At 36.7% G+C, this 16,611-nt stretch overlaps 1 protein-coding gene across 1 annotated transcript in view; it reads right to left on the bottom strand.

Annotated features, from left to right (window-relative positions):
* Nucleotides 1-947: 947 nt before the first annotated feature.
* Nucleotides 948-16,611, bottom strand: part of LOC121422603 (dexamethasone-induced Ras-related protein 1-like) — a 45,610-nt gene continuing 29,946 nt past the window's right edge. Inside the window, exons 2-3 of the mRNA XM_041617755.1 lie at nucleotides 5,338-5,378; nucleotides 948-3,892 (exon numbers count right to left, since the gene is read on the bottom strand). Of these exons, the coding sequence (XP_041473689.1) occupies nucleotides 3,281-3,892; nucleotides 5,338-5,378 (653 nt within the window). The 3' untranslated portion in view covers nucleotides 948-3,280. The remainder of the gene's footprint in view (nucleotides 3,893-5,337; nucleotides 5,379-16,611) is intronic.

The following is a 16,611-nucleotide window of genomic DNA, read 5'->3' on the forward strand; positions in this document are numbered from 1 at the left end:
CTATTAATTCCAGTCACGATTACTATAGCATTCATCATTACAATGATGATTCAAGATTCACGTGTGAAAAGGGCCTAACATGCCTTCCTAGAAAAAAAAACGGAGGCGAATAGTTTAACAGTTCAGTTAGCCTCTTGGCAGATGGGTGCAAGTCGGTGTTAATAAGGAATTTTCGGAACAACCATACGCTGGCACTTTCTGGAACGTGGAGACTCTTTTGTCAAAAACTCTCATGACAAAAACGTCTTGTCGAAAAACGGTGAGTCATCACAGCAGTATCGTCCGTGACTATGGAAAAACGACGTATTTACAATTTTACGTCAGCTCCAAATCTTAGGATGATCAGCTGTCCAAATTCACAAATTTTCGACAAAGATCTCTTAGATTTTAATTGTGAATGCATTTTCAATGCATTTGTTGTGTGCTAGAATTGAAAGCGCGTGGTTGAGCGAAAACACGCAATACCAAATTTAATGAGAACGTTAGGCAAGTATTGATCTACGTAGCATCGACAATATTATCACCTCATGGTATGAAATTGAAGGGGCACTCCAGGCTGTAAATAGTATGATTTGAACAGAATAAGAAAAATCAGACAAACAAAAGTCTGAAAATTTGATCAAAATCGGACAAGGAATAACAAAGGTATGTCATTTTAAAGATTTGCATTATTTCAGTAAACAAGTTCTAGGCATGTCTTCATGAATATTCAATGAGCAAACTGATGATGACATACCCATAATGTTATTTTGTAATATAAAATTAGTGTATTCAAATTTTTTCATTCAAAACCAAAAATATTGGAATAACAAGTGATTAAGTGCAATATATATTTATTGCTGCAACTTATTTCATTATAAGGGAGACATATCATTCACATATTTTGAAAAAAATGAAGCAAGTATGATTTCATGTAATAACGTAAGAAAAAGGAAAGTGGGTATGTGACATCATCAGCCCATCTAATGAATATTCATGACGGCGTGCATTTAATTGTTTACACAAAATATTGCTTAATTACAAGCACTTTGCTTATTAAGGGTATCCCTCCATTTTTAAATTACTACATGTAATATTGTTATGCATGCTAATTTTTAAAGATGCATGGTAAATAAATTGAATTTGAAAATTGAATTGAACTTTAAAATGCAATAACTTCGTTATTTGCTATCAGATTTTAATGAAATTTTCAACGTTTCGCACTGTGATCTTTACTCTATTTGAAACCAACCAACGGCGATTTAATTCTTTTTTCATCAATCTTTAGCAAACGTCGTAAAGGATCAGGAGTCGTTTGTCACTAAATGTTGAAGACTTAAACCTATGACTTACAGCCATGGAAGTCCATATTATGGTGGTGTTACACAATTATACTCTGAAAGTGGACTGAAGTCAGCGTAGGAGGTGGCTTGACTTGTGTCTTTCGAAGGCCGGATTGACGCTGTCTAGGACTGAGTCCAACTTTGGATGTGGTTTGAAGGCGGCGTCAAATTGCCGGACTGAAGCCGGCCGGCGACGATGCCGGCTTCATTCCAGCAAATTGGTATGTCCTCCAAGTGGACTCAGGTTGGATTGACCACTGAACTAGAAATAGCGAACATTAGTTATAGCTGACGAACAATGTAAACTGTTAACATGAATCGTCAGGAGACCCGCGTCACGCGAATAGGCGACGTGACGGCGGCTTTGTGTAAACAGGGGGATAGTGATGTCGAGGCGGCGTCAGTCCACTTTCGGCGTATACATGTACCATCATCCAAATTGTATTCGTGAAGGCGACTTCAGACCCGGCGTCGGAGGCGTCAGTGGCCGTATGTAGCAATTAATGCCTGTTGAAGCCTGCCGTGTAGTTAATGTAGTCCCATACCAATTGTGGCTTAACGCGACCAAAGCGACACTTACCAAGTAGCCCCACAAGGCATGACTTTGAAGTTCGTACACGTTAACTAAATCAAGATGTACGTACATAGTTTATCTTTCCCCCACCAATACTATTTGGCAAATCTCATGCACACTGATAGCTTCAATTCGTTAGCGTTATGAGTCTAGATCAATTTTCACGTTGACGTTATCCGGGATTATTTACATCATATTTCTCGAAGTGCACTTTCAAATTTACAACATCATATTCTGTTTTACGCGAAGAAGTCTAAGAGACTAAGTTTATACAAAGATGAGTTAAGTATTTTAAAGTGTTAGACAATTGAGATCTCGACGATCGCCCTCCGAATCTTTGTAAATGCGGAAAAAGAGGCAAACTGTTTTTTCATGTTGTCCTTGGCTACCGGTAATGAGACAGTGTCGAGCGATGATCTTCTCCAGGCTATCAAAATAGATCTTTGTTCTCAGAACAATATTTATTGTCGGTATATTCTTTTCTCAAAAATGTCCCTGGTCACTCTTGTCGTTGCGTGATACTCTCGTTAATACATAAATCACGTGGATGTTGAAGGTTTTTAAAAGCGAATTACTCTTATTTGTGTGGCTTCTTGCGAAAACAACAGTGGCATGTTTGATTTAAAAGTAGTCAGAACTGAAAGAAAACAATATTCAATTAATCGTGTTGAGTATATGAAAACGGATTCTGGTACACGATGAATTTTTATTGTCACCTGAAACTTGTTAATGGTGTATTTTTACAAACACAAGGTGAACGGAATAGCAACACTCCACTGACGTTAGGCGGACAGATTTAAACCAGACAAGTATCAAGACCGTCTCTTACACAGTGTTGAATTTACAGAATGGCGCCACTAAAAGTATGGACAAAAATAGAACTTGGTGTGATTTCCACTTGTGAAAATTTTCAAACAGTTAAAATCAAGTTCTTGATTGAATAGCGGGTCCTTTGCCTTCCCCTATATCCAAAAAACTCGTAGACAAATTCGCATTTTGGTTTCACGGTCGAATAACCATAATGGCTAAGCTATACATTTCATCCAGTTTGATCAGACATTCTCTGATCAAACGTTCGTTTGGCTTCCTCATTCTTTGGCGAATATACCATATCATACCATCCAGGTCCATTTCCAATCTCAATTGAAACGCCTAATATCTAAATTTCTACTCATGGTAGTAGTTTGGTCCAATCCAACCTAGTCTTGGCTCAATCACCTGTTGCAGACTTTACACGAACATGACGAAAAGATTTGTTTGTTTTCTTCAAAATGTGATTCTTGATTACTTAGCTGTGGCATTGCCGAAGGAATGCTAAGGCGTCCGTCCAACTCGGATTCCCTGTCCTTTATCAGTTTGACTTTGCCCTTCAATACTGACATCACTACTGAATACAGCACATAGCTTTTCTTAGCTTTCTATGGATACTACCCCTCTCGCTTTCATCGTCGTCGACTTCGTCCATACTACTTCCCCTTATGGTCTTTAGCCGGAGCTGCAGAAGATCACTGCGGACACTGGGTCTTCTCGCATTGGGAGTGACCATCCCACAGGCCTCGCTCAACCGTCTCCTCAGGGCTAACTTTCCATTATGACTCGGCCTAAGAGACGTCGGTCCGTGACTTGCACTCACTTTCCGATGCAGCGATGGGCTCATCTCGCTTGGCAAGCGAGCATTTTCAAAAAGACACCTGAAGAGGACGTCAACATTATAGAACTTCTTTGCGGAGGTTTCCAGAAAGACACACCTTCTGGTCTGGTCAAAGGCTGCTTTGGCTTCATCCAGAGGAACCTGCCGGTTGTTGTCCTTGTCGCATTTGTTCCCTGCAATAACCATTGGGGTGCATTTTGTGCCGTTGGCAGTGTTCTTGGTTGATTGTATCTGTTCCCGAAGGCGAATGGCTTCTTGAAAGCTGTTTCTGTCGTCAATGCTGTATACAATGATGAAGACGTCACCTGAAATACAAAAATGATACAAAATGAAAGTTGATATTAGCTTATATCATCCTTCTTGAATACCCCTCTTAAGCATAGAGGGAAAATCCGTAGGGGTGCACACTCCACTCTGTTGTACACACGAGTCACCATGGGATTCCCAAACTACCTATAAATATTTATTAGTCAAAATAAACCTTATCACATTCTGTTTCCACTTGTGTGCTTGACAAAAGACCCTCTGAATCAAGAGCCATCATGAGAACATAGCGTTACCGGGGTGATGTCATAGTTTTCAGAACATGTGAAATAAAATGCTCCATTTTAACTTTAAACTTTAAACTGTACATCTTTTAGAGTGCATTGTGAGTCCCTTTTAACTGCATGTTCCTCTTCTTGCAGTTCACTCCGAAAGAAGTCATAATGCACTCTAAAACGATGTACAATTCACTCCAGAGGGGTTGGTCCCTAGTATCAATACAAGAGGAGTGTGATTAGGGACCAGATTAGTTCTTTTGCCTTAAAGAAAGCGCACAAAAAGTTGCTTCACATCTTGATAAGTCTTCGACACCTGATTGTGATATTATTTCGTAGTAAGTTACATTGACTTTTATTCTGTATACATATTCAGAGTTACTAAAGAATACAAAAATGCACTACGTTTGTCTAATGAAAATTCCATATTGCCGAAGAAGATATATATTAATGAGCTGGTAGATAACATTAACTGTAACTGCAAAAAAAATAAAACATGAAATATAGGGTAGTTCCGTTGTAATCATGTTTTTGCTTTAAATCAAACAAATGGCAAAAAAAATGGCATTGAAAAGTGAATAAGTTCGGCACTAAAACATGTCAATCTTAATGACACTTAAGTAATGCTCTGAACTCTTCCTTTTCGAATTAAAGCCTTTCAAAACGAATCATTTGTGTTTGCGAATGGACTTCTCTTAATTTACATTTGTTAAACAAGAAACATCGTGGTATAACTTGATTATGAAAAAAATACGTTATGGATAGTTTCTGTACCACACGCAGAATTGAGTGTGTGTGTGGGGGGGGGGCTGCCACATCTTCCATTAGTGCCATGTAAACTAAGAGTATGGCGGCGTTTTATTTTATTTTTTGACTTGACAAAATCCAGAATTTATAGCTCTCGAGAATGGATACTTCTTAGTTGGAAAGCAAATATTCTCTCGCTCGACTGGAAGAGAATATAGGATTATCAAGTATATCCAACAAATGCCTTATAGCAAAAACATGACTTTCGTCCGCCTCATTCCAATTAACAGCTTGACGCCAGCGAGATTGGTTTCAAATAAAGCTTTGCAACGGTACGACTGACCACAGCGTAATCTTATTCTGTCATTAGGGATAGAGAGGTACAGATGGAAGATTGGTACGGTGTATCCTTTGAGATTAAAATTGAAATAGTTATATTTTTTCTATACGCTGCGCAGATTATCTTTTCTTAATACCAGACTCAAATTGACTGCAATTACTCACTTCGCTTATTCCTTCTATAATCTTGTGAAAATGCTTGATTCCTGTCAAGAGATCATTAATAGATTGAAAATTCCACAATTATAACTGTTTATTAATTAATGTATAATTGTTATGTAATGAAATGCTCAGATTGTATGCTACATGAAATGTTGTTTTTTGTTAATGTATGTCATTGCAGTTTAAGCGGAATTACTGTTTTCCTTTTAATTTCCATTATGTATTGGTTATTCTGATATTTCTATAGTATTGGAAATTACGATATGTATCATCAATGTAAGTTCTATAAAATATAATGTAGAAATAAAACATTCCTAAGGTTTGAATGAAAATCAAAAGAAGGAAGAAAAGAACTTCCGGTCAACGTATTTATGATGATGGTCAAACGTCATGATTACTACCGGTCAGTTAGATTTCTTGGGGAATATCCCTGAAAAGGAATCCCTATGCTCATAAAGGAGAAGAACCAGGGTGAATGGAGTAGAATTGACCCTGCCAAGACGTCAGATATTTCTCAGAAAGAATAGAATTTGGTTTCCCACTCCTTCAAATGGAAGTGGTAGCAAAATATCTTAACCAATCATATTCAAGGGACAAAATGAGCGACCAGGCATTAGCCAATAATATTTAGAGGGATGTATACTTTAGAATACTTTCCAAGAATATCAGGGATCCAAAACTCTTGACCATTAGGTCTATGGAATAAAATTACCATAAACAAAAATCTAAAATTTGAATCTAAAATCAGAAGCTGCTGATTATTCAACAGAGATACTAATTGTTAGAGATACTGCACAAAAGTATTCATTATAATATTATATTCAGCTCTCGGAGAATATAACAAGATAGTCCGGATCTTTGGATTCCACATTGACAAAATTGACAACCTCAGACTGTAATTGATTTTAGATTATGTAACTATAAGAGACTGGAATTAAGATCAGTCTAAATGTGAGTATAATTTGATAATTTTGCACTTCATTATAAGACAGGTTCATATCACATTCAACTTTGCAATCAGATTTCGATGAAAAAACTCTATTTGAGATCTGTTTTATATGGAGCTTTGTCATACACACTTGTATCTAAGTGGTTATAAAGCGTGTCCCACAAAACTGTTAATGGCACTCTAGAATGGTATAAATATAAATTTTCAACATTTTATTGGTAATCTTGATGTGATTTAATCAAATAATCACAAACGATATGAGCATTTTTTTACATAAGTACACGTCAGGAAACCTATCTCCATCCAAGTTTTGTGTTGAATAATATGTGTAGTCACGTACAGCTAACGGGAGTTTGTTTTGTATTCAAGTGGTGCAAGTTATATCAATTCGTGTTCAGTCACAGGAGTAATTCTGCGAGGATTTCTTTTTTGTTTTGTTCAGGACTTGGGGATGGCATATTCATTCATATCCACTGATGAATAGATAAGATCAAGAGGAGATCATAAGAATGTTTTGATTCATTTCCATTTACCTATCCTCTATCATTAAATTAATCAGTTCCCATGTTTGATTATATATATCCTGACAATTTAGTTTCCTTAAACCTTGATTTTTTAAAGAATATTTAAGCATCGGCAAGCACGTTGTGGGCCAAAAGTCTACAAAGAAACAAATAAAGAAGAGAGAATTAAGACGTGATTGGACTTCCTAATTTATTCAACGTAATACGAAACTTAGATTGAGCGGATTTCTAATGAGTGCTAAAAGAAGGCTGATATCTCTGTGTTCGATGGGCCATATGGTATAACATTTAAGAAAGTTGTATAAAACAAAATAAAATGCTAGTTTAAAATTATAGAATTATGTAACATATGATTTTGTAATTTTCGCATTATACTCATTTAAAATACCATTAACATTTTTTGTGGGACACGCTGTATAATGTACAAGCAAAGATCAACACACCTGATGGTAATAATTATTTGAAAGATATAAAATTCTAATCACGGGGAGCTATGCATCTGATTAACCCACAAAATAACAGGGTTAGAATTGTTTTTTGCTGGTCCTTGCAGGGATATCAAATCTACCATGGAATTCACCCCCCACTCATGCTATCTAAATTGCTAATACATTTGTCCTTCTCACTTGACAATTTCGATTTGAAGGAGATACATATCAGAGTGGTTTTAAGGGAATTGCATGCAAAGATTAACCGATTTTGTTAAAATACACTTGAGCACTGCAATCTCTCGACTAACTTTCAAGATTTAAGCAGAGGAGGGAAAGGGGGGGGGGGTAGGAAACTTAATAAGACGAGCCTTGTGCTATTCACAAGATGTCTATTGGTGTTTTGCTGGTTTTTAGTATTTGGTCTCTTTCATTTTTGTATGTATTTATTTCAAAATACATCTCTTTTCATACTTCCTCTCACTCTCTCTTTTTCTAAACACACACACAACACACCAAAAAACGATATCGCTTATTCCATTCTGACGTCTGTCTCCCTGCTTTCTCTCATCCGTCCCCTATCGCGTTCTCACCCAGCCCCAGCTCGCGAGTCTAACTCGCTTTTTCCCCAATGTGAACGGAAATCTTTCAGCCCAGCTAAGGGGGATCTGACTCACCGTTTCTGCCTCAGCAAAAAGGTAGGATCAGACCCACGAGCTGGAGGAGACACGGCAATTTTTTGCAGTGTGGACAGAAGTCGAATCTACCCCTGCAATTGATTTTGAACTTCTGGTGTATCTCGCGCGCTTTATTCGAGTTTGATTTTTCTACGTCCAGATCGGAGTACACTCAATTTTATGCAGTTTTCAGACGAGGTTAATTTTCATGGCAAGTACGTGCCAGAGTTAGTTTACAAATTTATCGCGGAGGATTGTGGGTAATTGGCGGAGCAGACCCGCAAAGCGAGTCTACATGTGAACGCGAGGGAGAAGACTCCACGAGCAGAGGCTGACTCGCGAGGAGAGTCTGATCCGCGAGCTGGGGCCTGGGGCTAAGTGAGAACGCGGTAGTAGTTAGATACTAACAATGATGGAAGAGACTTTTATTTACCGTGAGTATTCTCGAGCCAAACCCAAGTGGCTTCACGCCGGGGCCTCCACTCCAAAACCTCGTAAGGACCGTCACTAAAAATAGGCCGCACACTTCACCACAGCGAGCCTGGAAATAGACGTTTACTGGAGCCACTTATCGCAGACAATTTGTCAAGATATTTTCCCTTTTCCCTAAACACCATAATCGCCTGATCTATCTGTCCTCACGTACTTTCCCTTAATTTTTAGTTGAATTGATTTCTCGTACGTCGGACTTCATGCTTTACTTAATTTAATATACAACTTTGTATATTATTTTTCACATACAACGCTCATGAACTTTATGAACTTTGAAGAAGTTGTCAACAATTTTTCGTGCTTAGTTTTGATTATAATTAAAATTTAACACACAAAAAGGAACGTTTAAACAACTTCTTTAAAGCTCATAAAGTATAATGCTTAAAATTTGTGGGAAAAATTGTTAATTAAAAAAATGAGCTAAATCCATGAAAACAAATCATAAAAGAATCGATATCAAGTGTCAGATTATTGAAAACATTGTTCGATTAATGCAAGGTGATAGCATTTTCTATTATATATCAAAATAACTGTAATAGATAAGGAAAGGTAGTGAATTAAAAAAAAACTTGATTTACTGAAAACGCTATAAGTGTGATAAATAAACGTACAGCAGCTTTGGTAACTCTTGTTATTTAGATATATTGTGAAAGAAATATGAAAGAGAACAATGATAGGCTGGGCTTAAATCAAAGTTCCCCAGAGAAATCCTCCCTTGCGAAAATTACGTAAGGGAAGATAGCTCTGGGGAAAATTTGATTTTAAGCTACGGATGAAAGATACTGTATACATACTAGGTATGTACTCGGTATCCATTATAACTATATTTTACCGCATAAAACGTTCAATCGATAGGCAAAAGATAGCTTAGGGAGTCGAGCAGATGTTCCGGGATTTACAGAAATCAATATTCACCCAAAATTTTACGAAAATTACCATAAATCAATGAGATCATTCGCGTTCTCAGTCTTCGTGGGTTTATCAGATAGCATACCAATATCAAAGAGGTACAAGTTTTGTTGCGTTTAGTGAGACTATTTCGTTAGACAAACTAATCAGTAACTGTTCTATATTTTTTCCTCAATAATATCACGAACGAAAGGAATCTATCAATATAATCCATTTTTTTAGTTTTTTTAATTGTTTGTGTCAGATGATTTAAGAATTTTACAGTAGATAAATTTCAAGAAGTTTAAATTAATGATGATAATATTCTGCGTAAATACTAGAAAGGGTAAGATTTTTAAATAATGTTCAGAAAATGGTAAATTGTTTCTAATGCAGTGTTTTATATGACATTTGGGTATTGTGCAGACACAAGCCAATGAAACCAAAGGTGCAGTAATTGTTTGACATGCTTTTAACAAACATAAACAATGAAAAAAAATCAAAATTACAAAGGAATAAACAGTTTTATGGGTTTACAGAATATTTGCTATAAAATCCAGCAATGTATGTAGTATCCCTAATGAAAAGAACGCTGTCCCATAGTGGGTTCACAGTGTGGAACAAAATGTGAAATCACCTTCACACTGTTAAATTTGAGCATTTCAACAGTGTAAATCACACATTCACATAGTCTTCCATGGACACTATGTGAACAAGCTGCGAGCAGTCACACTGTCGAGGTTTGCACAGTGTGAAAATGTCTTCACACTTTGATGTGAGCATTATTTTCACAGTGTGAATAATATTACCACATAGTCCACAATGTAATTACACTGTGTGACACTGTGTTCTTTCTTATAAAACAACTTGCTTTTAAAAATCCGAACAGAAATATAACTTGTAAATATCTGTATTTACAGAAGTATATACTTATAGTTCGTAGAAACTTATTAAAAAGTGCTTTGCAAATTCTCACTTGCAGCAGAAGTAACACAAAAAGGGAGAAGAGATTGCCAATACACATGTCATGAAATAATATGATCATTGGAAAGATACAGACGTTGCATATACGTAAAAGTAATTAGTGTTTCTACTGTGTGTAACTTAAATGCAATACATGGGAACTGTCCCCATTTCAGGGCCCGTTGTTGAAGGAGCTGCGCTTAAACCAAACTCTAAAAAATAAAAGAAAATAAAAGAAAAGAAAAATCAAGCTCAAGTCTTTATACTTCATTGGTTGAAAGACAAGTTGCATTTGATTCTTTTGGAGTTGAGTTTGATCACATCTTTACAAAGGACCCCACTGATCTTGTGAGCACGAGAGCTTATAGCATCAAGGGGCTAAATGTCACGTGTTTTGTCAGGTGGTGCTTTGCTTTAGGAGGTCATTATTATTCAACAAAAAACACCAGGAATCCAATGAAACTCTCTCATTTCCTTTCCCCGTGGGCATCCCTCGATGGAGCGATGTAGGGTTTTTTTTATATAGAGAGAGAGATAGAGTAAGAGCAGTGGAATGCTGGGAGGACGCCCGACCCTTTCAGGTGTCATTGGGGAGCAGGTTAACAGCACGTGACATGTGATTTTCGGGGTGATACTTGATTATCAAGGACGTGGATTAGGAGGGGCGACACTTGGGGCATGGTGTGTCTGCATGTATGCAAGACTCGATGATTACCTTAATGTAGGTCGGGTTCTTAGGAATAGCGTTATGAAAAGACCTGTTATGTCGGGTTAAGATTATTTTTGAGCAAAAATGAAATATACTTTATATCTGGGCAACCGAATGCTGTCATGGTATACCCCAACAAAAGAATATTAGATATGTTAGAAAATTAAAGAGAGGTAATAGAGAGAGGGGTGGGAGGAAGAAGGAGAGAAAGGGTTGGGGAGGCTGGAAAGAAGCTATATTGATTTACTATCCCATTTTTTAAAGGATTAGTCCTTTATTATGAATGAAACAAAAAATACCATTCTTCTTTTTTTGGAAAGAAAATAATGTTACCTACGAGCCCTGTTAATTATTACAAAAGAAAAGAGACTTACCTCAAAGACTTACATCAATCTACGTCTAAATCTACGTCAAAATAATAGATCTTACTTTCGAGCTTATAAAATGAAAAAAATACTTACACTTCAAAAAACTGTCTTTAACATTGTTTCTAGTATCGAATCACGCACTCAAGTGCGCAAGATCGATCCAAAGTGAAAGGCTTCATGAAACAACACGCAATTTTTTTAAAAGAAAAAATACACAAAAAACAACAACGGAAGTTTCTTCTAGTGTGAAAAATATTGTGTCTTGTGATCAGGGTAAGGTATCGAATCACTAAACATTTGAATACAATCGGATAGAGTTCACATAACCTGGTCCTCGATGTGATTTTAAATACTTTTTTTTCTTTGTATAGGAATGTCTTGGGAATAGGTTTAGATGTGGCCTTGGCGCCGTAGCGAGCTCTGGCCTGGCGCCATGTCTGTGGACATCTGAAGCAGATAAGAAACTTGGGCTGGGGAATCGCATTAATTCTTACATTTACGAAGTGGTGTTCCGCAGACACTTACTCTCAAATTACATCAAAAGAACTAAAGTTGTGAAACGTATGTAACCTAGTAAACCTAACCGCATGCTTGATGCGATATCAGTTAAGATTTAAAGGGGGACTGTTTTACAACACCCAGTCTAGTTTTACTTGTTTAAGAGTTGCAGCGTCAGATTGTGATAACTTTCAGACAACTTGATATTTATCGAACTAATTTGTCATCTTCAGATTTATCGGTTCTGGAAAGTGCAAGTGAATGTTAACGAGAAGTTCTTTAACCTGATATAGGTAGTCATGCTTGAAGATCGTGACTCAACGCATAGAGGTCTGAATGAATTATAATACTTTGAAAAGTCATGGAACTTAAGGTAGAAACGTCATCGATATAATGTTACAGAGAAATAGAAGAGGTGGGAGAAATAGAGCGAGGAGAGAGAAGGAGGGGGTACATGGAGTGTAATATGATGTCATTGCTAAAAACTGTGAGATGAGAGTTGAGATCGAAGCAGGATTGTAAATGTATGCAAGACAAATCAAGGATAACCCTAGTGCACTCTGCATGTGAAGACAGAATGGGTGAATAGCCCAAACTGACATGATTTATCTCTTTAATTTCCCTCCAAATGCGACTGGACATCATGTCATAATGAACGATCGGCTATCAGTACTGCGCAGACAAAAACGCTCCATTTTACAATGGTTTGATTTGGACGCCATGTGAGAAGTCACGTACTGCGTCAGTCACAAACGCGATGATTTATGGTAAGCTGATAGTCACTATCTTCGTACAGAAATCAGAGAAGAGAAAGAAAACGCTTTTTATCGATTAAGTGTCCAAATTAAACTGAATTTCGATACACTGTGGCAATTCGTTCAGTTATCATTAAAGATTAGAATAAAGTATTTTTTTAATTTTACATCCGATTACTATTAAACTTTCAGTGTTAAGCATGTTTTTGATCTTCCTTTTTTTAATACAAACCAATTGTCGGGGTGTATTTTCCTGTAAGTATCAAGTAAAAGGAAAAACACATGGAGTAAAAACAATGAATTTGAAAACAGTAAGTGGGAAGCTTAGAAGAAAACCTACAGTACCTGAAGTGGAGTTAATATGCAAACCTTCATATTGAAGTAAAAAATTCCATCATCAGTGAACCAGACGGATGAAAGCTAGTGGAATAAAGTAGGTTGCTTATTAGATTAATACATGATGACTAAATGCCGTTTATTTTTATCCTGCATTCGAAAAGAAGGTCGAAGTATTTATTTCATTCAAATGAAAATGGTAATTTAACCACATACTACTGTAGTATACAGGTCCTTGTTCTAGAATTACGAGTATTCCACAAGTGGCAATAATATTCTTAGTCTAATTCAAGGAGAGAGGTGCATACGAACATTTTCTTTTCACTAATACAAAGTCTGGTTTCATTCACTCATTTAATAATTTTACATTTTCTTATTACTTAGGGTTTTCTATTTCGTATCCATTAATTTAATCCTATCATTATAATTTTCATGAAAATTGCTTTGGGGAAAGTTCATTTCCCTGAGGCACTCCCCTTATTCCACAGCCCCTGTATCACTATTCAACTTGTTCAATTTTTTTTCCTCTGCGGTCTACATGCTTTATCGACCGATGTCTGCTTGGGGCAATTTGCGAAGGCATGCCTCTGGTTTTACCATTTTCATGCATAGTCAATTATACTGCATTCGAAAGTATACCGAATGCGAATAAAGTTTGTAATAAGAACAAGAAATACAAATAAACCCTGACGAGCTAAACCACAGTGACTTTGACCTATAGAACCGCTCTCCGTTCGATAGCAGCATATTCTAAAAAGTTTTATCTCATATCCTTGCAATACCAATATAGTAGTCAGGTTCGTAGATTATGAATGCTCTATATAACTATTTTGAATTTGATATAATCTGGATGCTTATCTACACATTGTTATGACAAACAAAATTATTATTATTGTTATTATCATTATTGTTCTTTTCTTTTTCCATTTTTCTTAATTCTCCTTTTTTTCTTTCTTTCTTTCTTTCTTTTTTTCTTCTTATTATCAATACTACCATTATTACTATTATGAAGCAGAAAACATAATCATCTCTTCATGAAAGCAGACAATTATCTCTTTTATAATATTCTTATGTTCAAGTCAGTATAATCATAATAATTTGGAAGTAAAAAAAAATCCATTGTTCTGAGGGTGTTTCTGTAACTCTATTCGATCTCTTGCTCTATTTGTCTCTCCGTCGCTCTTCCTCTTGGTTCTTCAACTTTGGTTTCGGAGCCGAGGGCGTTGGTGCGTGTTTACTGTATAATGGGCGATCTTGTTAAGCAGCACCGATAGTCGTTCCCGGGAGGCAATCACGATCCAATCGCAAGTATAATGCCTGGGAGGGATTTAAACACCGAATCATGACACACACCAGTGGAGGTAGTCAGAGCTGGATGGGGGTAAAATACCCCTCTTCTGTAACATATCCTATATCATACTACCCCCTCCAAATTAAATCCCTTTGTAATTATGATAACAATTTTAGAAAAATACAGTCATAGTGGATACATCTAAATCAGCTAATAATTTTCTAAAGTGAAGAACCGTGACGAAATATTATATTTAGGTAATTTCGTAACCATCCGAATCCCTCCTATTTTAAAGTGTAAACAGCCGGCTGAGCCGATTATGCTGATTATTACAGATGCAGAAATTCAGCGTTGCTGTGCTCATGAACCATAGTACACCAGATGGCTTACACATGACCATGGACTATAGGGAAGTGCATAATGAATGTCAACTAAACTCTCTATTTCGTTTGCAGTTCCAAACTTGGTGAAGTATAACTTTGTTTATATTACAAGTCAGGTTAACCGTCGGGCATTGAACCAATGAAGACACCAATATGACTCATTTCAAATGACTGGTTCTCCATTTTTTTTTTTGAAGTACATAAGAACGTAAATTACCATCTAAAAAACAGAAATAGGTCAGGCTTTATTGAATAACGGATACTCAGTTATTCAAGTCAACATGACACATTTTCTTTAAAGTAAAGTAACAATAATGCGACGGTAATGCTATTTCCATTTGAATTTCATCCGGTGTGATCATCCCATTCATTCAAACAATGAGTTCATATAAGACATCTTGTTTGTGTGCAGAAATTATTGCTCAATCATATATTCATAATCAGGCATTCTCTCTATTTTTAGTGAATGCCAGCATACTTTGGGACACTCCTCGTGTGTTCGTCTTGGCCGGCCAACATATCGGTCAGCATTGATTTTAAAGCCCTCCATACACCGGTCAACAACTGAGAATTAGGACTCCGAGTAGTCCCACAAGGCTGTATTCACGGGCCGATGTACGCGTCCGCTTGGGCGATACAGCCATCTCAACGCTTAGGAATCGACCGCTATAAGATCGATCGTGCATTGCTTGTTCATGCAACATTAATGTGTGAGATGAGGGTGTATGGGGTCCTATGCCCGCCCCCTGACACCCAGCTGTTTGGTGTCATTTAAAATGAAGCCTCATCGGAGCCTTTACCTGACCAGTATTTCCTGCGTGTCAGGTAAGTGAATGGTAAACACTAAGAAATAAAGTTTGCACCATAAATAAAACACTGGCGGCACATTTGGGACGCAATCTTGCATCCATTAAGTCGAAAAGGGTGCAAAATATCGTCTTTTATCATTTACACCAAATGTACTCGTTTTCAGCCGAAATAGTACAAATCTGCACATTTATTACGTGGTTGCATCTGCACCCTATAAGGGTGATTAATGTAACCTATTATGATTAAAGGCACACGGACGTGATGGCTCAGTGGTAGAGCGCCTGTCTCGTGAATGGGAGGTCGTGGTTTCGATCCCCGGCCGAGTCATACAAAAGACCTTCTGTCTTCTTGTCAGGCATTCGACGTATGAGAATGGAGAAGGGTAATAAAAACACATGTCGTGCATGGCCCGCTACAAGAAAAGCTTACAACCAAGAGTGGTTACCCTGGGTAAATAAGAGTTATTATCATTATTAATATCATTATTACAAATTAGCATAATTACACTCATTGACACTCATTACTGTGCCAACTTCTAGGATTCAAATTTGTGCCTTTATTACTGGGTACACAAACCATTTTAATCAATTTGACGTTTGCGAAGATAGATTTACGTAAATAAATGTTCGTCACAAATCATTAAATCATAAACTAAAGTATAAAAGATAAAAAAATAATAATTTTACTGATATATAAAGAGCAATTGGAATTCGTCTTAATTCAACATTGTGTATTTCATCAATAGAGAGAGATTGCATAATACCTGTAGCGTATCACGGACACAGTAATTGTGTCGGGCCTATATATAGCGTGATCTATAGTAGATGTAAACTTATGACGTAAGCCGAAAGGAAAACCGCCGAATATTGGGAAATTTAAAGTTTTTCGTGCAGTAAACTTACATTATTTATAAACTTCGATTACTATTAACTTACCATTATAGACTTATTCTTTCAATGCTCTTTCAGCGCTCATCCTCTTTTTTTTTTTGGGGGGGGGGCACTCGATCGAGTGATCACAATACAAATCTTAATATTTTATTTCTTAAAACTTTTCCAATGATTATTCTAGATTGAATATCAATTTTAAAGGAACTTAACACAGAGACAGTCTAATAAAGGAATAAATAAGCATTTTCTTAAAAGGCTTGTACATACATCATCCGAAAAGAACGCTATGGTGTATCATGGACATTGATAAAGATTC

This window comes from Lytechinus variegatus, chromosome 10 (assembly GCF_018143015.1).
Source record: "Lytechinus variegatus isolate NC3 chromosome 10, Lvar_3.0, whole genome shotgun sequence".
In the NCBI taxonomy this organism is placed as follows: Eukaryota; Metazoa; Echinodermata; class Echinoidea; order Temnopleuroida; family Toxopneustidae; genus Lytechinus; species Lytechinus variegatus.